A 26,633-nucleotide genomic window follows, 5' to 3' on the forward strand; every position below is an offset into this window, starting at 1 on the left:
ACCTGTAAGTCCTCGACTGAGGGACTTCTTCATGCGCTGTTTCTCCAATTTGCTTCCAGCCAGGCTGACCAGCTGGGCCCAAACTGCCAACATGGGCTCAGTGAAGGGCAGGTTCTGCACACTGAAGGATACTGCCGGCAGCTGAGGAAAATGACAACAAAAAAGATAATCAGTATTTTTGTCAAATGAATTTGCCTAAAGTGAAAGTAGAGCTAATTTGAAAGTTGTGTGTACACACATGGGCAACTAAACACTTCCATACCGGTTTGAGGTGGCTGAGTAAGCAAACCCTACAGGTCCTCATCTCATGAAACTGGACAGTGATGCGTCCTTTGGGAGTGATGCGAGTGACTGTTCCCTCTCCGTACTCCTCATGAACAACCTGACCTCCTAGCCTGAGGCGCCCATCAATCCCTCCAATCACTGCCAGCACTGCCATTAGACTGCCCACTCTAGGACCCTCAGAATCAGGAAAATACTCCTCCAGGAAACACTGAAATTAGGAAAGGGGGCTTTTATAATCACCATTAGAAGAGAATGAATTGTATAAATGTAGGCAGAATGAATGCATTAACACGCACAATAACTGGATCCATAATAATGCAATCATTCTTACTGCTTCAGACTGGCAGCTTGCCATAACATCTCCAATGGAACTCAGCTGAGTGTTGATGTAATCATTTATCAGGCTGTTCCACTGGCCAAGAGAGTGCAGAGTACGCAGGACAGCAACAATCTCTTCAGCCAGAGTGCTGCTGTGAGTGGCCGTAAGAGATGCTTGAGGGCGTGACTTCCTCCTTCGTAGGGAACCCTCTGCAAGGGGGAAGTGGCAAATTTAAAAATTCATACTACAGAGAAAACACCAGATTTTCACTTAAAGCCTGAGTGTGATTTGTAAGTGCACCTCTGAGAAGTGGCAGATCTGAGGAGCAGGTGCTTAGTAGGCTTCCCAAAAAGCTGAACAACTTCTCCACCAGGAACTTCATGTCCTGAGAGCGCTCCATCTTGTCCCACGAAGGCAGGACTGCCTGCAGGAGACGTAGGGCCAGGATCTGGAAATGCAGAGAATGCACAAGACAAGTAGGTGTTACTTCTAGAGATCATCCTCCTTTCTACAACATTATAAATAAATGAACACTGAAATTGCCAAAAGAATAAAGTATTTTAACTATTTTTCATCAAGAGAAGTTATGAAGAAATGCCATCTTTGGCCTCTTCAAGGAATTTTAAATGGATTTGGGGTGCTGGATTAGCTCCTCATCCTCCTTTTCCCTACAGAACCTCTATAGTAAAATTTGTCAATGTTTTCACAGAAACCGCATCATGACAGCAATACGACACGCAATCATGGTAACCCACCTGTCTCTGCAGAGTGATGGCATTGAAGGACTGGTGTCCCTCGACAATTCGGATGAGCAGGCTGATCCACGCAGAGGTGCTGAGGGTGCTGCACATTTGGGGCATGAGAGCGATGCTGCGTATGAAGCCCAGTGTACACCAGCTCCTGTGCTGCTCCCGCGACACCAGCCTGTGGGAGTGACAGCCTGAAGAAAAAAGATGGGTCACGTCAGATAATACCGAAATAAACGTGTTTTGTAAAAAAAAAAAAAAATGTCTTATTAAAATGGCAGTTCAGTTACCTGTCTTGTCATTAGCTCCACTTTCCACGAGCATCCTCAGCAGCCCACACAGAGTCCGTGTGGCGTCAGTTTGCACCACGTCTGCATAGATCCCAGACGATAGAGACAATGTCTTCAGCAGGTTGACGGTGCTGGTTAGCATCATAGCTGTCGGGTGGCTGCTCTTCTCCATCAGCTCACCTTCTGTAACAAGGAGGAGAGATTGTTGATGTCATTGCTCGAACCTCACATTTTGCTTGTACCTGTGGTGATTTGCACTAAAGCAGCGATGCGAACTGACCCGTGTCATCCTCTGTGTCTGAGTCCTCGGTGGGGGGCTGGGTGGCTGGTGGTGGCTCTGCCAGTTTTAGGTCATACTTGCCCTCTTTGCCCATCCTGTAGGAATTGGTGCTGCTTGTATCCCACTGGACCCTGATCCAACCATCCTCGCCCAGCTCTCCAATAACCCTGCCAAGACCTGGTGCTGGACCATCCTGCACAAAGCATGTAGAAGGTCACATACTGAACAGTGGGCTTTTTCACTCCACTTTAGTTTTACAAAACAGTAACCCATCAACTGTCAGAGTGACTGAAAAATGGATTCAGGTACCTGATCTCCCCATTTCCAGTCGACTCCCCTCATGACCCTGGTGCCTATCTTCATCATGGCAGCCAGCTCAGGGCCAGAGGCAGGTAGTGGGGTGGGGGCAGCCTCCTTTCTGGACTCCTCCAGTACTGTGGCTGAGCCTCCGTGTGCGCATAAACTCAGGTCCTCCTCACTGCTGTCTGTGCTCGGTCCTGGAAAATAAAAGACATTGAACACTTTAATATATTCTATTCATGAATGCGCACAGGTGTTCACTGTTTCTGTTCTGGCTATGACTGCTGAGCATTTGATTAGACAGCACTCACCTACAAGCCTGAGGATACTCTGTGTGAGGGCCAGGATGCCAGAATTGAGCAAGAGACTGAGACTGTTAGCCCCATGTTTGAGGGACAACATATGTATCATGGCCAGGAGGAAGCGGGCTTGTGGAATGGTTCCGAGGCTTGGTCCCGCTGGGTTCTCATTGGTGATGGTTTGCAAGGGAACAGGCTGCACACCTGGTTACGAGAAAAACAAGTTAATATAACTAGTTATAGAAATATATCACAATAGTAGCAATTTACCCCACGTCACTCACCAAGCTCTTTGAAGCGGGCGCTGGCCTCAAGCAGGATGTTGCGAACGTTCTGGATGGCCCAGGAATACAACTTGCCGAAGGTCACCTCCAAAAGCATACGGTTGAAGGGAGGGATCAGATCCACGTCCTTCAGGCAGTCAGACAGGGGCTCTCTGAAAAAGATAGTTGAAACATAACTAAAAATATCAACATCCAAGAGCTAATACACTTGTCATCATTTTAACATTATTAGTGGATGATTTGCTTTCACAGACACACAAGATCACATGAATTGCTTTTGTGATGTCCTTCGGTATAAAATCACTAGAATCCTTTTTACCAAAACTCCAAAAATGTTGACCTACCCAATGTTGGTCCCTTCTGGTATAACCCTTTGCCAGCCACAGAGCATTGCATACTGCACAGAAGGCAGCAGGAAGCTTTTGGAGGCCAACTTCAGCATGGTGTCGATGCCCTCCAGCCTCACCTCAGCCCTCTCCAGCTATAATGAAACAGAGTTAACATGTGTCATGCTTTGTCCAGTTTCCCAAAGTTGAGAATGACTTGTATCCCTGACAGTAATTTGCATACTTCTTTATTTGCCTCTATATGTTTTGATATAATATCACACTGACTACTTGAAGATAGTGATGATTTGTTGCTTTCCAGTCACCTGCTTAAGAAGACACTTCCTCATCTTCTCCACATCCAAGGGCTCCTCCTTCAGTGCAAACTCCACTATGGTGCCCATAAGGCTGGACTGAGAAAAGGCACCCTGAACACTGTGTTTCAGCCAACGGTACTTGTGGACACTGGTGACAGTGTTAAGAAGCGGCTGCCACTTGTCCTGCTGGAAAGGAATTAAACAATACAGGGATGTTAAAATATACAAACATAGCCACTGTGTTGTCTTTGCTATGATATTTTGACTGTATAAGGGAACAATCAAACACAAAGTTATCAGTTTATCATGCACAGTTAGCTCAAACTAATGCAGTCTAATACAGCAGCCCTGCATTATATTCTACCTTCATGGCTATAATCTTCAGTTTATATCGAAACTGATTTACAGAGGTGTTAATTCAACTTTATGGTCATTTTGGAGGCTGTTGGATTGTATAACTGTAGAGGTTTTTCTAATACTGTCTACCATAATTGATATAAATAAGGTGGATATATCTTTTTACATTTATATCTTTTCAATATCTTATGAAAAAAATGATGAAATGAAACTCAAGTACCTTGGATGTCTTGCTCATGGGTGATTTCCTATCAGCAGGTGTGGGGCTGATGTGAACATTAAGTTCTTCTTCATTGGTCCCTTCATTCTCCAGCTTTGGCTCTTCTATGTCAGCAGATTCTGACTTTTTAGGCACTAAAGAAAAAACAGATAACATACATACATTTCAATTCAGAAGTAATGAACACAAAAATAACACCCTATTACTATGGTTTATCTTCCTCTTTCTCTATACCTCTCCATCAACATTCTCAAAGCAAACATTGCATCTATAGTGCTCTTTGCTGGTATGAAACCATACTGCTGCTCACTAATCATCACCTCTCCTCTTAACCTTGCTTCCACTTCTCTTTCCCATAACTTCATGCTTGGCTGATCAACTTTATACCTCTGTAGTTACTACAGCGCTGCACATCACCCTTGTTCTTGAAAATCGGTAGCAGAACACTTCTTCTCCACTCCTCCGGTATCCTTTTACTTTTCAAAATTGTGTTACTATGGTTTATAAGTTTTCCAATAAAGCTAGTTTAGAATAGCCCACCTCTTTTTTTCCTGCGGTCCCTGATGAGTTTTTGGGTGATCCTCCTCCAGCGCGGCTGAGAGCTCAGCAGCTTCAGTTTGGACACTATAGACAGGTCGTTGCTTACAGCTGGACGCAGCTCATTAAACAGGAAGCGCAGACGCTCAATGACAGGAGCACACACCTCTTTGTAAGAGCGTCCTTGTTCTTGATGGGTCTAAAAATAAGCAGGACAAAGAATACAAGTCCAAATTTAAAGTCCCATTCCTCCTCATTTCCCCCTCCTATAACAAATTACCTTCTCAATATTTCATTATCATAATCAATGTCTATTTATTATAGTACACAAGTTAAAAGCAGGAATCATACCTTGATTAAAGAACACTTTGCCTGGTAGACCATGCGGCACACATCAATCACAGATTTAGGGAGGGACCTCTGTTTCCCTTGGTCCACACCCAAGGCACATTGACTGACAAGTGAGAGAGCAATGTGACCTGTGACAGGAAGAGATGTTATACTTAACTGCTATACAAGTGCAGGTCATTACAGATATAATGATTTTCTTTTGTTGGTAGTATAAGTGCTGGACATTGTGCAATTGCAAAAGAAAAAACGATGTAATTGCATCTTAGCATAACTAACAATTATGAAAAACCCATTTCAAAGCTCAAGTGAGCTAAAATTGCTCCTAATTCCTCCTCAAACAGCCTGTATGAGGCCAGTTGCTAGGTTACCGAGGTCTTGATGTTTGAGCAGGCAGCAGAGCAGCAGGCGGCCGACCTCCTCCACAGGGTGTTCCGGGGGGAAGGTGATGGGTGTAATAAGATGGTACTGCTTACAGCAACGCTCTATTTGGCATAGGAAGTCCTATAGTGTCACAAATAAAAACAAAACGTGAAATCATTTAGTTTCACACCCAGTGTGTGGCTACTATCTCCAATCTGGAGTCGTTCTTCTCATGCTTGTACCTTCACAGTGTGGTCCTGAGTGTTGTTGTCAGCAATGGCCTGCAGGAAAGGCTGTGCGTGGTCGCTGAGGGTTATTCTGCGGGAGTAGAGTTTGGCCTTATCTGGAGTGGTTGTACCCAGGGAGCTGCAGTGGTCTTCATCCTTCTCTTCATTGTAGTTATAGTGGATTTGACTGGTCTGCAAGCCCCCAGAGAATATAGAGGACTGGAGCCACTCTGTGCAAAGAGATAAAAATTTGATATTAAAATTAAAACCAATGCAGAGTCTGGGAAGGAGCAACACCTGGAATATGAAAATCATTGAACCCACTGGCACATTCAATTTCCATGGGGGACAGGGGGGTGCTCTTGGCTAGGTAGGAGGCATGGAGACCCAGCAGCAACCCCAGGTTTCTCTCTGTGTCAATGAGTGGGGAGGACAGACTGCTGAGGTCTGGAGTGGTGACTGTCTCCTGGTTAGGCTGTAAATGATAAACATTAAAATATCAAAGACTATAACCAATTACAAAGCAAGACATTTCATTTTCGAAAATGTATATTTGGATAGTTGGTACCTCCATATACTGGCCAACACAGAAGGCCTGCATAGACTCCCTGGTGTCCTCAAACTGCAGGGCAGCTTCCAAAGCAACCACAGGGTCCTCTCCTGCAAACTGAGCTGTAAAAGGAGATATTTTATTATACCATAGTACAAATTTATTCTGACTAATACATCACATTTCACTGCAAAAAATATTTTTTACCCTTACCCAGTATACTGTTTCCTGTTAATGACTGGGACTGAGCCTGGAAGTCCTTGATGTCATAGACCTTTCCGTCAATGACTGTCCAGAAACCACCATCTTTGTTGTGATTTTCCAGGTCAGCCTTGCGGATGAGGGACACCTCTTCATTGTTCTTGGAACTTTGCCCTGTGAAGAACGATCCTGCCACAGCAGAAAAGGAGCTAGTTACATTCTAAACCATACTGTGAAAAGCTTCTAGTCTTCACCCCTTATATTTATGATCTAAATACTAAAAAATCCTCTTCAATGACATTTTAAGACACAACTGGTGTCATACCCATAATACCCGGCCAGGCCAGATCTTCATTATCGTCCCTCTCATGTCCTGGAGCCAGGTGATTAAATCGGTCAAGATGCTCCAGGAGACCAGCCAGGAGAGGGATAGAACCTGTCTCCTGCATCAGACCAGCGTCAATGGTGAGGAGGAGGACGATAGACACCACCAACTCAGGCAGGAGCACTCCTGCAGGAGAGAAGACCGCAAGTCATCCACAATTTATGCTGCATATACACACTCAGCAACTTTTGAGAGAGGGAATTACCGGTTAGATCTCCTTCAATAACACGAGATACTTCAGCAAAGTGGCGGCGACCGGTAGAAGCAATACTTGTTGCCACTGGGAGGATGTCTCCAATGTGAGTGCACAGCAGGGCAATGTACTTTTTCAACAGGGAACCAACACCCAGAAGCTCAGGATCTACAAAACAGCAGACAAAACTGTCCATTTAGGAGTAATTTTCAAACTTGATCTCTAGTTACTCCAATCTGGAAGACTAGAAAGGTCATTTCAAAGTTGAAATACACAACTTACTGTATCCGTTGACATTCTCTGTGCCATTAACTCCGAGGTAGAGCTTGCTAACCAGCAGCCTCTGGAAGCGGAGCAGCAGGTCCAGAGATGCAGAGCGCTCCTTGCTCACATGCTCTGCCTCTAAATAGTTGGAGATACGCCGAGCTACGTCCTTCAGTCGTGCAATGGTCTGGGATGCGATATTCCTGCAGAAAACAAATCAATGTAAATCTGCTATAAGCTAATCATCCACAGTAGACAGCAAGGGGTTACTCTGTATAGTGGCATAAATGTAGCATAACCCAGGCAAAGTACAGGTACCTCAAAAGCTGCTGTACAAGCTGCACCAGAGGCAGGATTTGTTTCCCTGCTGACTCGTAGATGCCCGTGTTGATGAGGTCTTTATCTAGCATGGTACGACAACGGTGCATGGTGGAGGCATTGGCCTCTTGCTCATCTATCTCCTTCTCTTTCTGAGCCTCCTTCTTGGCCTCAATATCCTGTCAAGAAAAAAAAAAATACAAAGTGTGACCCCCTTGACCAGTGAGCAGGGTTATGTCAAGGGTTCGGGGATGCGGAGACCATTAATGTCTAATATTCTGTATTAGTTATCCTAATAGTTAAATAAATATGTCTTAAAATTGTCAGGAAGAAATCAAATTCAATCAATCACAAAGTTTATCTAAAGTTTCAGGCCGGTTCTGGGAAAAAGTATTTAAAACCAAGAGTACAAGTAATTTAATGCAGCCAGAACAAACAGTCTCGTAACAAGTAGTTTTATGACCCACTAGTCCAACAGGACCAACTAAAAAGATTTTGTATCCTGATAGTTGGGGACTCGGTAATTTTAAATTCAAGCGGAATCTTATTCCCAAAACAATTTTTATCTTCATTTTGTTACACAAACAGACGAGGCAGTTATGAATATATTATGTAAGAAAGGAGAGCGAAGTGGTGACTCATGCATTAAACACTGACCTGTATCTCAGCAGTAATGGCTGCATTCAGTGCAGATTCCAAACCTCCGTCAGCCATTAAGCTGCTGACCAAAAGGTCGATCATAAAGCGACGTCCTGGGCTCACACTCATCTCATTTCCGGATGCTGGGAGAAAAAGAAAATTAAAACCTATCTCCTTGGTCCAAACCATGTTTACAGTTCTATCAAAAGGAACAGGTTTAATGGACTATGAAGCGTCCATTATTGCATTTAGTCAGTGTGAGCAGATTTGCACTCACCAGCATTAGGCAGAAGTGAGGATAATGCCCTCGCCCTTTCCTCAGCAGTGGGCAGCAGCACTGACCAGCCACTTTGGAGGACAGCTTGAGCAGCTGCTTGGACAGTGTTGAGCACCCCAGCATTGCTAGCTAGCACAACCACTGTTTGTTTGAGGTTGTTAAGGAGGACACTGCCGAGCCCCAATCCCAGCTCCTCTGGATCCACCTGGTTACTAATGGCTGCATGGAGCTGAACACACATTCAGTAGAGAAGGTTTTAGAGATATGATGATGAGATTACAATCAGCTGTCCAATTAGTCCATAGTTGGAATTTTAAACTTGGCATAAAAGAAGGTGTGGCGATACCAAACGTTACTGTTGAGAAAATCGAGAGGTTCCAGGAGCATAAATAAGGGCCACATTTGCAATAAAACATCTGTTGAGAGACCGCTGCCTACCTGGAGCCTGAGCAGGTTGAGTGTGGCGACTACCATACACTCCTTCTCCTGTGGTGGAGGCCAGTCTGAGCTGCCATCCATGCCATCACTGACCTGCCGCAAGAGCAGGTCCAGCTGCTCAAAGGTCATGGGGCATACGTCCACAACAAAGGGCACACGCTGCCCAACAGACCACTCTGAGCACGAGGACCAGGCAAAGCTCTGAAAACATACAAAGTGTGTTAAATATATCTTCTATCATTGGGAGAATTTTAAAATCAACAATGACAGTTCTGTATGTTACCTGTCCTGGGCCACAGGAGATCCCCACTATGTGTTTGGAGTTGAACCCCGGGAGTGCTTTAGGTTGCTTCTTGTTAGAAAAGAGTGTATCAAAGTGTTGTAGTTTATCATTACTGCCCCAGCTGTGCACCTCTCCGTCGTCAGTGAGGGCTAGGCAATGTGTAGACCCCACAGCCACATCCACAACTTTCTTCCCTGTTTGCAAATATACCAGACAGAGATTAGTTTTTGTATTCTAAAAGCTTCTGAGGATATATCTTCACATAGTCAACTCACCCTGTAGACTGTCGAGCAACTTGGGATAGCGGACATGTTCATCAGTACCATGACCTAGGCGTTGATTGTCTCCCTTTCCCCAAGTGTACACTTGGCCATCTTTGGTAAGGGCCACTGAAAACTGGCTGCCGCAGCACACCTTCACTATGTCCAGATCCTGCAGTTTCTCTACCAGTTTGGGTGTCTTGCAGCCATCACTGCCTCCTCGGCCCAGTTTTCCATAGTCTCCGTCCCCCCAGGACCACACTTGACCTGTAGCGACACAGAGAAGGTGAATAAAAATGCTAATAGCTTCTATGGCCAGAATTCAAGCCAAAAAAGGATTCTTGTTCTTACCATTCTCCGTTACAGCAAGCGTCTGTGCATCACCACTCCCACATGCTACATCCATCACCTTTAGTCCTTTCAGTGCTGTCACCAGCATGGGTGTGGTCTGGTCCTCACTAGAGCCTAGAAACACAGTCAGAAGACATTTCATTTTCAGTGATAAAACAGACATAGATGAGACTGTGTCTGGCAGCTTTAAAGCAGATGGAGCTTACCGTGGCCCAGGCGACCATAGTTCCCTCTGCCCCATGTGTAGAGCTCGCCATCAGCTGTAATCGCAGCACTGTATGTGCTCCCACAAGCAATGTGCACCACATGCTTTCCTGTCTGTTTCCCATTGAAGGCTGCAATTATTGTAGGCTCTTCTAGATATCTGAAATAAAGTAAAAAGTAGTATTGATAATGGCATACAAAAATGCTTCTCTGACAGATTCAAGAATTAAAAAAAGAAGAAGCCTTTCAGGAACATTTCTGATCACGGTGAAAATTAATAATTTATGTTTTAAGCATTCTTTTAGGAAATATTAATGCTGCTGATTCTGTTTAAAAGAATTTGTTAAGGTTGGATGTTTTCATCTCTGCTAAAAATGCAGTCGGTGGCAGCTGAAGATCTGTGGTGTATTAGCATAAAACATTAAAAGGAATTTCCTCGATTTGGGAAATAATGCAGGGAATATTTCAGATCGATCATTTAATTTAACTAGATTTCCAGAAATTTGATTCTGTGTCCCAAATGCCATGATTGCCAAAGTCCTTCCACTTTGAAAGCACCAGAATTTCCAGGTAGCTTCATATTACAATATCATGATACAATGTGAAAATATCAAACTGGGTTGCCCAGAAATTGAATATCGGCTCGAGTCCAGTTACTTACGTGGTGTCTCCATGTCCAAGGCGGCCACCATCGCCACAGCCCCACGAGAACACTTCCCCGTTGGATGACAAGGCCAAGTAGTGCTGCCCATCTGGATGAGCTGCAAGCTTCATAATCTTTCTAGAGCTAAGACCGTGGATTAGCATGGGAGCCTGCAACAAAATAATTCAGTGGCTCAATTTACAGTATGACAGGAACTTCCATTCTCATCTTTTAATTATTTTATTAAACAATAAACAGAAAAAACTGTACAACAGAACTGACCAGGGTTGTGCTCTTGTAGTTTTGGGTGTAAACAGCACCACTGCTGGACAGAATGAGAAAGCCCTTTTCTGAACAGACTATTTGTGAGACGCCAAGGCTGGACAGGGCTTTACACTGAATGGGACCATTAACATTGGCATAAAGCTTCCAGCCCAACAGGCCCCAGGCAATCACCTCCTGCAGGGTTCCCTAAAACAAAAAGAGATGGACATGTTGACTTCTCACATTTCTTTAACAACTGTCCAAGTTTTTCTAATGGAGGAATCACATTTGTTAGGCCAAATGGCATGAGAGTTGGAGAGTTGGAAAAAAACTTCAGATTTAAGATATGTCTGAAGGAAGGAATAGCATTATTGACCTTTAAAAAGAAAAACCTAAAGCATTTCCAACTGACAGAATGAGTCATCACCTTGTGCGACGTTGGGGAGTTGCAGTGTGGAGGGCTGCAGGGAGAGGCCAAGCGGTCAAGGTGAGCCATGATCACCACAGCTGTTTGCCGAAGGTCAATGGCCAGGTCATTATCCTGAGGCAAGGTTAGGTAGCGCAGGAAACTCTCATTTGGACTCAGAGGAGCTGCAAGAATCTGTAAATCACAGCAATCAACCACAAAGTACTAATTAGCTTGATTCTCATTCAGGAGTAGGAGAACAGTGGTATTTTAAGGCAGGTGTTTCCAAACAACACACAAGGCAACGGACCTTCACTGGACAACATTTTGTCTGAGAGGATTCTTGATCCCTCATCTTCAAATGATATTAAAGTTAAATAGTTCAATTTCTCATATTTCCTATTCATTGGGTGCCACTGAATCACTGCTAACTTTGAGAAAGGCAATTTTCACCTCTGCTTCCTCTTCAGGGATGGGCTCTTCCTTGCTGCTGTGTATGTTTTGAAAGCGCTGCAAAAGGGGTAGGAGAGGAGCGCTGGTGCCCTGTGTGGAGCGCTCGTTGTCCATCTCTCTGGTGCCGCTTTCCCACAGACGCAGCAGCAGCAGAACAGCAGACAGCAACTGACTGGAGAGACAAAATGACGTAAAGGCCGAGTGAGCGGTGGGCAAGCGGTACATTTCAACTGCAATAGAATATCAAATAAGCAGCTTTAAAGGGTATCTGGGTACCTGAGTGTGCCCCTCTGCACAGCCAACTCTAGCAGGATGGCCAGGGCTAGGTGCTGGTCCTGAAGAGGAATGTTGCCTTTGGTGCTGGCACTTCCATGTACATCACTGTTCCCAAGGAAGACAAGGATTAGGAATCACACGATTATCCATCCAAAATACAGTATCTTGTAATGTATATAGGTAGCAGCTGATCAGTAAGCGACAAACCTGAGGAACTTGGTGGCCCTCTCAACGACCTCGAGCCACACTGATGATACAGTTCCCTCGTCAAACAGCGTGGCCTCTGGCAGAGCCCGCAGAGCATCCAGAGACTCCTGGAGAAGCTCACTGCAAAGATCTGCATCATCTCCTGTACCAAAGCACAAAGGTCATGTTTTATAAAAGAACTGCAGTGGCTACAGTACACTACACAGAGGGTATGCAAAATATACAATTTACAGTTTGCTCAGCCCAGCAATTGGAGGTTTCTGCTATTTTCTTGAATTCATAGTGAACAAAATCATGCAGCATACACTACTGCAATGCACATGAGCATATAAAGATATTAATAGTACAATACAAATTTTCCACAATCTGGTCAAACACAGACTTTCTTATTAACAAAACACCAATAATATTCAGAAAATGGGATCAGAGAAGTATTTTTACATCAGTTATTGATTCTGACATGGCTGATGAATATGAGCCCTGGTGTCAACCTTGCATGCACCAACAACCTTCAATCAACAATCTTTACTAGTAACCAAACAGACTGAATGCTCCTGGTCCAGGCCTTTGCAGGACCTGCAACAATAGAAAGTTCTATAATAACTATGATTCGTACATTTGTTCATTCAGCAGGTGGCGAGTGAAAGAACACACTGTTTCACCTCTGTTTTTCTTGCAGTGTATTCCAGGAACACAGCTAGAATGAGGATGAGAAGCTTAACTCTGTGTGTGTGTGTGTGTGTGTGTGTGTGTGTGTATGCTGCTCATGTTACAGAGGAGAGGGCTCTTTGTTCCCACCCAGTCCCTGTGGACAGGCAGCTCACTCTCAACATAAAAAACATTGAACACAACAGAAACAGCATCTTTACTTGCAAAGCTGAAAACAAAGAGCTTCTAAATGTGTACTGGATTGCACTCTGTTGAAATTTGTTCCATCATTATTTATAAAAATCAGGGGAACTGAATATTAAAATCATCTTTTGATACAATGCGGTCCATCAGAACAAAACCACAAACTACAGCCTCAAAATGACCACAGAGTTGAATCATCTCCTTTCTGATTATAACATTCCCAAAGTTAGGATTTATTGTTGTGCTATTGATATACTGCATTGATTTAGATCACAAAGGTCGCCTCAATAAACAAGAACCCAGTGTTTGATAACCAGACTGTAGAGTATAATATATAGCATTGAGATAGCTAGAAGTCTGGTTGTAGATTAGGGTTGATATGATTAGAGAAATAATAACAACTACTTTGGTCAACTCATCAACTCATTGTGTCAATCATCTATCACCTACAGATAGTGAAAAAATGTCAAATATATCTGATTCCAGACCCTAAAACGTGAGGATTTGCAACTTACCTTTGTCATATATCACTGTAAAGGGAATATCTTTAGGTTTTGGACTTTTTTGGTTGCACAAAACAAGACATTTAAAAATGTCACCTTGGTCAATGGGAAATAGCAATATATATTCACTATGTTTATTAAGACTAACGATTAATTGATTCATCAAAAAATTATTGGTAAATTAACAATACTGAAAATAATCATTAGTTGCAGCCCCATTATAGGTAACAGACAGTGGTTATAGCTAGTAATTACAAAACTGGACAGCTGAATGTTATTTTAAGGTAAGAGGAGGTGAGAAGTTTGTTCCAAATTCATCTGTCTATAGAGGGAACTTCTATATTTCAGTGGTGCTGATCAAGTGTCAGCCTCAATCCAGTCCAAATGGCCATTTTTAATGTTGGGTTTATCTTATCCCAAAATAGCAGGAATGATACCAACAAGTCTCCCTGGTCCTATCCCAAACACTCCTGCAGTCATTCATCTGGCAGACACCACTGGCTAAGGCTAAAAACATAGCATTGCGAAATGAGTTGGGTTGTTTACTTTGTTACTTCACTTGTAACATGGTGCAACACATCCATCAACAGCTGTTAAGCACAGTTCCATTACCATGACAGCAGCCATCATCACTGCCGCTGAGGGACAAAACGTCTTTACTGTTAGTATTCCAGGACATTCTTACCTGACCTCCAGGCCCGGCGCAGGAAAGCAAAGGCGAATGAGAGAGCTGCCCTGGAGCCGACTCTGGCCAGACCTTCAACACCTTTGCTGGCTGGACGAGGGCTGAAATAACAAAACCAAACACACAGGGAATCAATTAAATCTCCATGTCATCTCTTCAGTGACATTCAAAATAAAATATATTCATTGCTGGGAGACCATAGCCACGTCTTGGTTTGCCAAGTAAATGTCATTTGTTGCTTATTGTAAAGGGTTTTGTGCAAGGGATTACCAAAATGAGAGCCAAGTTCTGTGTGTTTGCTGGTTGGTTTGGTCATGCAAATTATCACCATTCCCTCAAAATTACGATAAACACACACTGTCACAAACAGGGTGTGCTGACTTGGCACACATATAAAAACTACAGTAAAAGATAACCATGCAGTCCTGGTAAGAAACTGAAGAAATTCGGATGCGTATGTAAGCAGTAAAAACCTTGAGGACAGATTTTTAAAACAAACCCTACTGAGGTGTATAAGTACAAGTTTGGAAGACAAATACAGAGTACAGTAGACTACAAGCAAGTGCAACATAGGTTATGCACACAAGAAGTGCGTGTTTGAGAGTGTTTAAGAGGCCTACATAAGGAAAGCTGTGTGCATTTATACACCAAGCTGTAGGGTTTAACTCAAACAAGCATGAACAATCAACATCAGTGTACTGTACAAACCAGGAGGAAACCATACAGAACTTTGTACTTTGTGACTGTACTCGCTCAATCTATAGATTCAAAAGATACCTTGTTCAGCAGCCTGTCAATATACATCTTCAGTAAAACTCAGTGGTCAGTGAACTCTTGCACAGGATTTTTGAGAGATCCATCCATTCATTGTCTATCTGCTTATCTTGTGCAGTGTTGTGAGGGGCTGAAGTCTGTTACAGCACACAATAGGCAAGAGGCTGGGTAAACCCACAACTTGTCCCCAGTCATCACGGGACTGACCACATGCACACTCACATTCACACCTCCAATTCACTTCATCTTTGAACTGTGGGAGAACCCTCCCGCAGGAGACGCATGCAGAAACAGGAATAACATGCACATTCCCCAAAGGGCTCAACTGAGCCAACAGATTTGAACCCTGGACCTTCTTGCCATGAGGTGACAGCACCATGCCAGCTTCAAATCATCTCTAGCTTTAGTATTCTTACCTTTTATTGTCAGCGGCAGGGAGTGGTGGGCTGGGAGGCGTCTTCCAGCGGACCTTGTACTTCTCCTCCATCATGCTGTGGCTGAGAGAGATGAGGTAGCGCTCCAGGATGACCAGGCGCTGGCGCAGACGCTGGGCTGACAGGGTGCTTTTGGCCATCTGAGCCGAGAGCTTCTGCTGGTCGTCAACCAGGACCATGAGACAGTCCTTCAACTCAGTCTCATCTGCACACACAAGGAATGTGCAAAGAAAACATTTATTTGTTGTCACAGATAATTACTACTCATAGAAAAACTGTAAAACATGAATATTCAACTTTGTTTAGAGCGCAAAATTGTTTAAAATAGAAATAAATAAATTGACCACTCTCATGTCATTTTCTTTATGAACAGACACACCAAATGCATTATAAATGTTTTATTAAGCATATATTATTTATGTTTCAAGTTGTTTCTTCGGCGATTCGAAACCAATTTCTGGCAGCTAAAGTCATCTTAAAATATATGTAAAAATGTAAATGCAGTTTATATTTTAATAAAATCACCAGAAATCTTGAAAGGAAAAGGAAAAGCCACAGCACTATGTGTGGCTCTGCTGACACAATGTTCACTGTAAGTTTAGAAAATATTTCATACTACTCATAAAAACTCACATTTTGATTTGAAAATCAATTTTAAAATATCAAAAAGCAGATGATACGGGACAAACAAAAAATGTCAAACAGTAAAATCATTTTCGCCATTCTGCAAAGATACTGCTGCTTTTTTAATAATTTATGTTGCAATCTCAAACAATCTTAAATTTTTAATATTTAACCTTCAAGGTTCTGTACATTTCTGTTTACCAATACTAAAAAACCACCAATAAAGAAAATATATATCTATCTACAATACGTTTCATTTCATGTCATCATTACGTCACAGCTCTTCATTACACTGGCAGAGATGTGTTTTGAGAAAGGGTCATGAGACTCTTCAGCATTACTTGTGCCCTTGACTGTTGTTTTTTTTTAATGTGAAGAAAAAAAAAATCCCCATATTCAGTATTTTCCCCCCAATGGCCTTCATCACTACAAATCCTTTATTCTGATTTGGTTCACGAGAAAAATGTCTTATTATGTTGCTATACAGCAGCGCTGCAGGGAAGACAAGATGGGCCAAAATAGCAGGTCTGAAATCCACTTAAGCTTTATGTAAGCCAGACTGGCCTGAGGTTGTATGAGCCACAATACAGTCAGCTGTGCATAGCTGTCAGCACAGATATGTATCCCAGTCAGACAAAGTCTCCTACTATTTATTATACATTACGCTTGGCTAAAAAGTAACTTGTACGGGAGAACTACCAAATTCATAAGGGTTGATCAATACTTAATAAAAGATCTAACATGGAGAAGAAAAAAAAATACATCCACTGCAAGGAAGCAGAGTAAATCTGTCATGCGTCCCCTGCATCAACCTGATCTGAAAACAATAGGTTGGGTCTGGGCCCTAACTGCTGACATCAACATGTTCCAGATATCGGACCACTCAATGGAAAAGCAGGAAGTATGCTGTTTGAACTTTAAGCATCAATGACAGAGAACTCGTCCATGTAGCGATCCGGTTACACTCGCTGTACAATCAGATCAGTATGTTTTCCTGGCTCAGTCAATTAAAAAAAAAACAGAGAGAAGCAGCCAATTAGCTACTAGCAAACCCTACATATGCTTGGCATGTCCCCCGACCCCCCCGCCCAAAAGCTTATCTCCCACCACCATAACACCGTCCCACCCAGTCCCTCTAGTAAACACAGCTTGGGTTAGAGACACTACCCCACACTGGACCGAAACTGTAACGCCTACCAAGATTACACTCCGGAGGGGTAAAAATAACCACTCAAACCTGCAGACTGCAAGTTGTCTTTTCCACACCTCACTTGCCAGCACATGCATACACCAGCAGGGCCTGACAGACATAAAATTGATAAACAGAGAGACTGGCCATGTGTCAAAATGGTCAGTATCACCGTATCTGGTCGACATTTCCGTGTTGTGAAACTGTCTGCTGACAGCAAGGTATTAAGTCATGTACTTGGAAACTGAAGGGTGTAAAATAACAGAGATAATAGATAAAATAAAGAGAAATAAGAGCCACAACAGGAGTAATAGTACGCCACAACAAGATATATTGTAGTGCGACACATCACAACCTTGTTCTGACAGTGCTCTCACCTGGTTGCCGCCCCCAGTCCCAGGTCTCAATGATGGAGTGATGTACTGATGTTGACGTCTCCTCCTCCTCTTTCTTCTCTTTGTCGTTCGGTTCATCCTTCTTTTGAGTTCCAAAGCAATCAGTGCAATCTTCTGAAAGAGTCAAAAGATATTCTGACATTAACGTTAAAATGCTACCCCCCCCCCCCCCCCCCCGGCTCAGGTATCATCCTTTGACAGTGTGTAGAAACGTAGCATGTTGTCCTAAACGAATGGCAGTGAAGTGTAACACAGGTAACACAGGAACACAGGTGGTAAATGAATGCAGTAATCTCACAGTGCCATACCTGGGTGAGCTGATTCTTCTCCGTTGAATGTTATCTCCTCATCTTTTACCATTTCATTCCACATCTCACTCAATCCCTCTGGAGAGAATGCCCGCTGCAAGAAGAAGGAAGAAATCAACATCACTTACCAAATTTCAAACATAAGTATGTCACAGACAAGCTTTTATCGCATTATGAGGGTTTTATAATTGCAGCTAAAAAAATCCAGGGTGACCAGTGGCTCAGCTTGTTTTTGTGCTACAGTATCAGCTCAGAATGTCTCCTCACACAGCTGCATTTTTGAATAATAATTTCAATGTGTGTTATCTTGCCTGTATATCATTCCTCTTTGAATTCTTCCATCTGTTTCATTTGATGAAAGAAATCTGTTGTGCAGTTTCATAACCCAGCTAAGGAAATGAATACTGACTAGACTAATATCAATAGTAAGTGAACGATTAAGACTTCAAAATAGCTGCATCATCTCCTAGTTTCCAACTGAATCAAGGAAACATCTGTAGTAAAGTTTGGGTCACAAGCCTGGTAGTAAACCATTGACGCACAGCTTTGCTTTGCTGAGAAATACACACAGATGGAAAGCCAACTCTTGCTTTCAAGGAATGTAATGTCTCGAATGTCAAAAACATGTTAGCTCAACAGACACAGCTGGACACCAGACCAGATACACAACACTAAAGCTGCCTTAAGCACCGGAGAGAGCTCTAACGATGAGAAAACTTGACACCCTTCTCCAATTTTAGTCCTGGTTTGGTAGTCCAAACCCATTTTCAAGTTCAGAGTGAGTCCAGACAAGCTTCAATTTAGGAAGGAGAAGCAGACAGCTCGCTGCACTGCCCATTTTGTAATATGAGACAGTCGAGTCAGTTTCTTGTGTCACCATCTTCTCTAAATCCATCCTATATTAACACGCTTTATAATTACTACCAACATGAGGTTGTTTTCACAACATAGACCTTTAAAAAAAAATACATTTTCCCTTAATTTACTGTGTTATTATAGGTTACACCTCTTTTCAGAAGCACACATGGAAAACAATAATCATCTGTGCAAAAGGCTTGATACAGCTTGCAGGTCAGTGGATTCAGATATGCCTGAAGAGATCTGTTGTGTCAGGTTATTGCAACAAATGTAGCCCCTATAGTTCAACTCTATGTTTGACTCTGACTATGTTATGATAGCAGAAGTCTGGATGTTTTTGCTGAATAGTTCTGAGATAGTGATAGATGTGACTCATTTAATCGATTCAGAAAAGAAGAATTGAATCGACATTCACCATCAGAGAGGAGGCAACATTTAGAGGTTTTGCAGTAGTCATATGTGACTGAGCCCACACAGTATCACGCTGTACTTTTAATCTGGAAAAGTATATATTTTCCTGGGATCCTCTTCTTTACTTGGGTACACATACCTGTAAGTCTATCTTCAGCCATTTGTCATGAAATCTCAGCTGAGCATCGAGGGTAAAAGATGGAGAAGGCATCTTCCCCTCTCCTCTCCTGGCTGCAAACGCAGCCAACCTGCAAGATAAAGAGATGAAAAGCTGTGTTACTAATACAAGTCAAACTTACAACGTCACCATTAGAGAAGAATCATAGTTACACAATTATATACCTAATAGTGTGAGGTTGGTTAACATCAGCATGCACTTATCATAGCATGTTTCCAGTTTGCTTTGAATTGCCACAAATGTCAACATCTATGTTTTACAATGGAAACTTACACTAACATAACCTCAAACTAGTGAACTGGCGGATTTACACAATCAGAGAAACCACAGACAGCTGATATTATAAACCAAATGTAAACAAAAGGGTTGCCCACCACTAATTTCAGAAGCATAGCACTGAACCACTCCCAAATTCAATGACAGGTGTTCAATACACAAGCTGACATGACACAGAAACTATGTTACGTCTAAATGTTGCTGCTTTCCATCATGCATGTTTCAGTTGCGAAGTTAAGTTACACAAACTGCTTTATCATTAGCTAGGTGAGCCATTTCAGTTATATGTGTGATCGTAACTATAATTATATGCTCATAAACTCACTACTATGACTTCATTTACATAAATAACGCTCGGGTTTAGGGCCAGAGATGTACCCTTAACTGTAACGTTAAATGACGTTGGGAGTATTAAAATGCTAGCAAGGGCACAGTCTCTCTTAACGTTGATACCGTAGTTACAACAAGGTTATCATACATGAACTAACATAGACACCACTTCAGCAGTTAATAACATACTGACACAGCATCAGTACGCTCATGAAGCAAAACATATTGCAAGGTAACGTTCACGTTAGCTTGGCGGCTAGGCTAACTAGCTTGCTAACGCTGAACCAGCTCTCATCATCCAGGCAGCGATGAACAAGCTTCTGTGACACTGAACCGAGAGAGGTGCAGCGTTTAGGAAAGTTCAACAACATAACGGATATCTGAATTTTAACGACAGATTTCTAAATTACCTGCGGTCTCTTCTTATGCTATTCTCGTCCCCTCAGCTGCTTTGCTGCATTAACAGGACGTGCATAATGGGCTTGATTGACAGGTCGCGGACTAGGGCACGAGGCATGGAAACAAATTACGTAGTCGTAACTGTGAGAGTCGAAGCGATGGATATGTTTCACCACATCCTGCGGAGGCGGGGTTTCACTGCACTGTGGTCGCTTGGACGGACTCTACTCCGCCCGCTCCTACTGACGGGTTTACTAAACGGGCGCTCCGTCTGTATCCGAGGCGGGACATAGGAGGGGCGGGGTTGGCCTGGAATGAAGGCCGCTAGGGGGCGGTTCGTCTCGAGGAAAAAGTGGGAGTATTTATTTGACAGTCAGGGCTGGCACTAAAACACTTAGTGGCCCCCCTCCGAAAACTTAGATAAATAGATGAATACATGTGCAGCAATGGTTCTGAAGACAGAATGATGCAATATTAACAATATTTACTAAAACAAAACTAATTACAATATGTTACTAAAAAACATGTCAAAATCAACAAAAACACAAGAACAACATGCAAAATTCACAAAGGGGAATCATAAATAGACAATATAGAATTTAAGTATAAATATAATTTAAATAGATCTTGAAACAGAACTGAAATGTACTTTGTTTGGAGACACAATATATACAAAAGATTCATGAGTAATAGCCAACACAGATACAAATACAGTCTCAAAATGTGTAGATTCTTTTGAAACAAATACACAACTAATAACTACAACCTCTCACATGACATAAATTAAAACCAAAACATATCAATGCCCTGGGCAGGCACCACAAAGCTAGTGCGCATGATAGGGGCACTGGGAGCATGTTAACTGCAGCTCATTCCAGTGCATAGTGAAACTGGCCCCCTATGCGGTTGCCTACATTGCCCACAGCTAGGACCGGGCCTGTTGACAGGTTACATATTTTATATAATTTTATGTATTATTCAGTTATAGTGATTATTATTTTAAAATGTGTTTGAATGTCTTTTTAAAATCATTACCATGCTTTGGAAACAAATGTAACATTTCATGTCAATAAAGCCAAAAAAAAAAAAAAAAAGAATGGGATGTTTTTGAATTGAATATTGTTTAATCTGCCTGTATAATTTGGCTTCACTTATGGTTTTATCTGAGCGTTTTGAGCATGGCTATATACTTGTGTACTCTTGTTATTTTCTCTATTAAATGTAATATGTTTTTAATGCTGTAGCACTCTGACATTCACTGTGAATGAAAAGTACAATACAAATTAAATAAATTTATTTATTATTAAATCTCAACCCAACCGGTCAAAGCAGATGGCCGCCCACCAAGAGCCGGGGTCTGCTTGAGGTTTCTACCCGTTAAAGGGGAGTTTTTCCTTACCGCTGTCGCCAAGTGCTTGCTCATGGGGGAATTGTTGGGTCTCTGTAAATTAAAGAGTACGGTCTTGACCTGCTCTATGTGAAAAGTGCCTTGAGATGACTTCTGTTGTGATATGGCGCTATATAAATAAAAATTGATTGATTGATTGATTGATTAAATGCATTGTTGTCACTATTATTATTATTACACAGTCATCAGAAATGTGGGTTCCTTGTCTAGTGTTTTTTGTTCCTATGAAAAGCAACACACCTGGGATCACCTTCCCCCATTGTCCACCTGGTTTAGTCTTCTGGATGTAGAACAATATTTTAAAAGGCAGATTAGCCAAATAGCTAAATCTGTTAACTCAAAATGTAATCAGTATTATTTCAGCAACCTAACCTAGACAGATTACTGAATGTGACAGAGGCCCAGTTGTCAGGGGACCAGTATGCCCAACCCCATGTGTGAAGATATCTCATTACAGACAGATACAGTAACATTTCCTTTTGACAAAATGAACAAATGGCATCAACATTTACTTTAATATTATGCTATCATGTCACATCAAGAAGGAGTGTTTATAACACTGAGGTTTCATGCAGAAAGTTAAGTTGGGGTTCAAGTTGTGTGAAGTTCAGTTAGGCTCAGAGTGACACTATACCATATGAGCTCCACATATTTGCTGGAAAAACTATATAACTCTGTTCTTGGGCATTTGGTGTCTTGCTCAAGGAGACTCTAGCAGCAAGGCGGACGCATGGGGAGAGATGTAAGAGTGTATATTCAGCTCAGTTCATACTGTGTTAGCTCAAGGGGATATTTTTGCTTCATCAGTCAGGAGGAAGACTGTAGGCAGCATTCCAGGATTAATAGCACAAAAGAGCACAGTGTGGTAGATGTTGTTTTAATGTGTTATCATTGAGATGGGTTTACAGTGAGATCTTGAGTCGCATTTAATTGATTAAAATGAATATATACGGATTGGCAATAATCAAAGAAGCTTTTCTATAAGTCGAAAATTTCAGAGGTGAAGAAAACATGCGCCTTGTATCAAACTGGATCTCATAGCAAAGGGGTATTTGCTGTTGAGACACCTTATTTGGTGTAAAAAGTGCCAAGCATGAGGGCTGCTGCAGCCGGGTGCCCCATAGAACGGCGCATGCGCAGTGTCACACTTCCCAATCCAAACAGTAACGGTGGGTTGTTGACTCTCAGTCATTCTGCTGTTGAACCAAATGAACTATAACCAGAAATGGCGTTTGACTCGGAACTAAACGCTGTCTCCTCGTTGCCAGTTGCTGGAATAGTAATAGCAGTAATATCAAGTTTCATCAACGGGTCGACATTTGTGCTGCAAAAGAAGGGAATATTACGCTCCCGCGACAGAGGTAGACTGAAACAGCAGATAAGTAGACCAACACAACATTTTCTTAAACAATGCTTATGTGAGAAGAAGTAGTAGAAGCATATCAATGATATCATGAAGTCGAGTAAAGCCCCACAAACTAAACTCTTCCTGTATTTTCTCCAGGAGGGTCGTACCTCGGGGATGCCGTGTGGTGGAGTGGCACACTGGCCAGTGAGTATAGCGCCATCTATTGACTCGGTCTGGATGTACATTTAATAAGAAATCAGCTTCATCATTAACAGAACCTTATATTTCGTGCATCTTTAAGGTAAAATGTAACAATGTAACGCTAACAGTCTGAACAAATGTACAATATGTGTATAATATTAACAAATGTGTCAAAAAATGTGTTTATGAATCTCATTAAGTGATCGTTGGTCAAATTGGGAATTTCCTGGCGTACAATGTGGCCCCTGCTGTGATAGTTACACCTCTAGGAGCCCTTGGAGTGTTATTTGGGTAAGTTTAAGACAGAATTGGATTCTCTTACATTGCTTTTATTAAGCGTTTAGCTTGACATTGTGATATATGGTTTGTCTAGACGAGAAACATCATTACATACAGCAACAGCATTTAAGACTTTAATCAGAATCTGTAAGTCACAGGCATTGGATTTTTTTTGCTTTATAGTTTATTTTTTAAAAAAATCCTATTTAATTTGTTTAAAACAAAACGAGAATGTGATTTGTCATCATTTTAGTGTTGGACAGTGAGTGGACAGGTTTGATACCTCAAACGCTGTAAAGTTATGGTTAATTATCAATCTTTTTCACTGTCATTTTAAAAACTAAAATTATTCATTTTTAATACAATTTTGTTGCCAAGACATTAGGTTTAGTTTAGTTTATTTGTTTGACACAAAAAACATAATTCATTGCAGGGGTACAAAGGATTGTGCAGGTGAGATAAAAAAAAAAAAAATCCTAAAGAATTGAAGACAAAAAAAAGAAAAACTGAAGCCTATCAAAGGAGAAAAAATATCAATACATGAGCACAAACAGAAGAAAAAAAATGAAAGCCATCATGAAGCGTTTTAACCTCATTGTGTCACTGTATCATTTCACATCAGCAAGCAGAAACGTGCTTAGTGAAGACATAAAACTGTTTGTATAAATACCTTCAGGACTATGAATTGCCTTGGGTGTGTTGATAAAAGAGGCTTTTTGTGTGATGCAGGGCTGTGCTGGCCTCTTGGATCTTGGATGAGCATTTAAATATCCTGGGGAAGCTTGGCTGTGTTTTATGTTGCTGCGGCTCTGTTGTGCTCATCATTCATGCCCCTAAAGCAGAGACTGTAACGTCGAGTCAGGAGCTAGAGGAGAGGATATCGGACCCAGGTGACTAAGTCAAGGTTTTTTTTTGCCTTTAGTTTACTTTAGTAACTGATAAATGTGGAATTATTAAAGATGAAGTACACTGTAGAGGTGCAAGCAGACAAGTAGTCCATGTGCAATCCAAGTAATATCAGTTCTTTCATTTTTATATTACTAAGTCAAAGTAAACATCTTTTACATATATAATCGAATGCTCTTATAAATGAAGATATCACTAAAAATGTCCATTCTCATCCTGCAGTGTTTGTAATTTATGCTCTCTTGGTGGTCCTGATGCTGGTCGTGCTAATCGTGTGGATGGCTCCAGCTCACGGCACATCAAACATCATGGTGTACGTCGCCATATGTTCCCTCTTGGGAAGCTTCACAGTTCCGAGCAGCAAAGGACTTGGCCTGGCAGCACAAGACGTCTTTGGTGAAGGGCCTTCAAGCAGCAGAGCGCTGGCTCTCTTCCTGGGCTTGCTGGGAACACTGGCTGTCAGCATCTTTATACAGTTCTACTTCATCAATAAGGCCTTGGAGTCCTTCAGCTCCAACATGTTCGAAGCCGTTTACTACGTGACGTTCACATCCACCGTGATTCTTGCTTCTGCTCTTCTCTTCAAAGAATGGACTGCACTAACTTTAACTGACAGCCTTGCCATGCTTTGTGGTCTGACAACAGTGTGCGTTGGGGTGGTTTTACTCCGCATATCCCAGGAGGCCTCGCTTACTTGGAAGCAGAAGGGCTTACGGGAAAAGACAGACTGATTCACATGCCTTTTCATAATTATATGACTTTTGTGCCATTCTGCATTTTTTTATAACACAGAGCCTATACTTGAATGACCAAAGTTACAATGTGTTTATATAACTGGTTTGACTTCACATTTACTTGAATCTTATTGCAGTTTCTAATGAAACAGTTCTTAGTTACTGTGTAACCCACTAACATAAGTCTTTTTTTTCTTTCCTTCTTTAATTACATTTATACTCGTGAGTACAACTGCCACATGACCTCTCACAGCTTTTAAACAGCATACTCAAATACAGGTCGGGGAACAATTAATTTGTCAACTTCATGTTTTTACTCATTTCAAAAAGACAATGTTCCTCTCAAGGGTTTAATAGGCCTCTTGAATGGTCTCCCTTTCTCCCAATGCAAGGCTGTCTCAATGTAGAATCACCTGCACTTTAACTTATTCATTGAGTCTCTGAATTATTCAGTGTAATTTCAGCAGCAGTCACTTTAGTGCAGGAGTTGTTTAGCAGATGAGTATCAATAATGACTAGGTGTTTTGGTCTAATGGGAAAATTTATAAAGCTGATATACCAAAAAAAAAAAAAAAAAGATCAGCTGTCTCACCATAAATCTTAAATTGTTTTGTCCAACTAAAGAGTGTAAGACACTGTTCTTACCAGATGTTTGATAAGTATTGATTTCCAAATAATAAAACTAAATCATAGTAGTTATATGTCAGCATTCCCTGAAAAATATTTTGGCTTTGCCTGTCCTCGTACAATGATTTTCTAGAGATCTTTAATAGACTTTCAGGTTTCTGGGGTAAGAACATCACAAAGAGATGCTGAAGACAAGGGCTGCAACTCGCCTTAAGTTTTTTCCATTGATTAATCTTTGATTAATTTGCCAATGATCTTTATCGAATTCTAGTCTGAAAAATGTCCATTATAATTTCTCAGAGCCCAAAGTGCCTCATTTTATTTTACCAACTGCCCACAACTCAAATATATTCAATTTACTGTCATAGATGATAAAGAAAAGCAGAAAACCCTCACATTGTAAAAGCTGAAACCAAGAGCTAACAGTTTAAATATTATGAATTGCAATCTCCAGTTTCCCAATGATACCTGCTGAATTTAAGACATTTTCTGTTAGACTAGAAAGCAGATTTAAAATAAATGCTTCCTTTAAATTATTTACTGAAACTTTGGGATACATAGGATTAAACTAAAGTTTTGGTTGTTGTGATGTTGTAGTCCTTATTATCAGTACTGTACATGATTTGCTTTTTAATAAACAAGGATTTTTAAGTCATACTACTACCTATAACTTTTGTGTTTTTATAAGTTATTGTGCATACATAACTCCAATAAAAAATCGTGTGATAAATACTACAAGAGTCGACTTTACATTGAGGTGCAGTATTTTATCTGAGAGATGAACATGCTGGACTTCTGCCTGCG

General features: G+C 41.6%; 2 protein-coding genes across 4 annotated transcripts in view; one reads left to right on the plus strand and one right to left on the minus strand.

Annotated features, from left to right (window-relative positions):
- The window catches only part of herc2 (HECT and RLD domain containing E3 ubiquitin protein ligase 2), a 43,207-nt gene extending 22,633 nt beyond the window's left edge, over positions 1–20,574 (minus strand). The window contains exons 1-43 of one of the 3 annotated variants that reach the window (XM_042415962.1): positions 20,338–20,574; positions 19,283–19,391; positions 17,875–17,968; positions 17,549–17,680; positions 15,341–15,563; positions 14,151–14,251; positions 12,111–12,252; positions 11,904–12,008; positions 11,628–11,799; positions 11,196–11,369; positions 10,787–10,975; positions 10,523–10,674; positions 9,864–10,021; positions 9,658–9,771; positions 9,322–9,573; positions 9,047–9,240; positions 8,764–8,964; positions 8,326–8,554; positions 8,067–8,191; positions 7,410–7,588; positions 7,110–7,294; positions 6,840–6,995; positions 6,575–6,760; positions 6,262–6,423; positions 6,067–6,170; positions 5,823–5,973; positions 5,514–5,728; positions 5,280–5,412; positions 4,912–5,039; positions 4,564–4,759; positions 4,024–4,157; positions 3,456–3,632; positions 3,148–3,284; positions 2,804–2,955; positions 2,532–2,723; positions 2,230–2,417; positions 1,921–2,113; positions 1,641–1,823; positions 1,360–1,544; positions 905–1,052; positions 617–813; positions 263–493; positions 3–141 (exon numbers count right to left, since the gene is read on the minus strand). In XM_042415962.1, coding sequence (XP_042271896.1) covers positions 3–141; positions 263–493; positions 617–813; positions 905–1,052; positions 1,360–1,544; positions 1,641–1,823; positions 1,921–2,113; positions 2,230–2,417; positions 2,532–2,723; positions 2,804–2,955; positions 3,148–3,284; positions 3,456–3,632; positions 4,024–4,157; positions 4,564–4,759; positions 4,912–5,039; positions 5,280–5,412; positions 5,514–5,728; positions 5,823–5,973; positions 6,067–6,170; positions 6,262–6,423; positions 6,575–6,760; positions 6,840–6,995; positions 7,110–7,294; positions 7,410–7,588; positions 8,067–8,191; positions 8,326–8,554; positions 8,764–8,964; positions 9,047–9,240; positions 9,322–9,573; positions 9,658–9,771; positions 9,864–10,021; positions 10,523–10,674; positions 10,787–10,975; positions 11,196–11,369; positions 11,628–11,799; positions 11,904–12,008; positions 12,111–12,252; positions 14,151–14,251; positions 15,341–15,563; positions 17,549–17,680; positions 17,875–17,968; positions 19,283–19,354 — 6,880 coding nt within the window. In that variant the 5' untranslated portion in view covers positions 19,355–19,391; positions 20,338–20,574. Of the gene's footprint in view, positions 1–2; positions 142–262; positions 494–616; positions 814–904; positions 1,053–1,359; positions 1,545–1,640; positions 1,824–1,920; positions 2,114–2,229; positions 2,418–2,531; positions 2,724–2,803; positions 2,956–3,147; positions 3,285–3,455; positions 3,633–4,023; positions 4,158–4,563; positions 4,760–4,911; positions 5,040–5,279; positions 5,413–5,513; positions 5,729–5,822; positions 5,974–6,066; positions 6,171–6,261; positions 6,439–6,574; positions 6,761–6,839; positions 6,996–7,109; positions 7,295–7,409; positions 7,589–8,066; positions 8,192–8,325; positions 8,555–8,763; positions 8,965–9,046; positions 9,241–9,321; positions 9,574–9,657; positions 9,772–9,863; positions 10,022–10,522; positions 10,675–10,786; positions 10,976–11,195; positions 11,370–11,627; positions 11,800–11,903; positions 12,009–12,110; positions 12,253–14,150; positions 14,252–15,340; positions 15,564–17,548; positions 17,681–17,874; positions 17,969–19,282; positions 19,392–20,337 lie in introns of all 3 variants that reach the window. The other 2 variants (XM_042415961.1, XM_042415960.1) reach the window with 2 other exon arrangements.
- A 2,292-nt stretch (positions 20,575–22,866) lies between these two features.
- Positions 22,867–26,484, plus strand: nipa1 (NIPA magnesium transporter 1). The gene is made up of 5 exons (XM_042415983.1): positions 22,867–23,095; positions 23,239–23,286; positions 23,484–23,574; positions 24,292–24,452; positions 24,691–26,484. The coding sequence occupies exons 1-5, from the start codon at positions 22,960–22,962 to the stop codon at positions 25,197–25,199; spliced, it is 945 nt and encodes a 314-aa protein (XP_042271917.1). The 5' UTR covers positions 22,867–22,959; the 3' UTR covers positions 25,200–26,484.
- Positions 26,485–26,633: the final 149 nt, after the last annotated feature.

The sequence above is a fragment of the Thunnus maccoyii genome, chromosome 7 (genome assembly GCF_910596095.1).
Source record: "Thunnus maccoyii chromosome 7, fThuMac1.1, whole genome shotgun sequence".
In the NCBI taxonomy this organism is placed as follows: Eukaryota; Metazoa; Chordata; class Actinopteri; order Scombriformes; family Scombridae; genus Thunnus; species Thunnus maccoyii.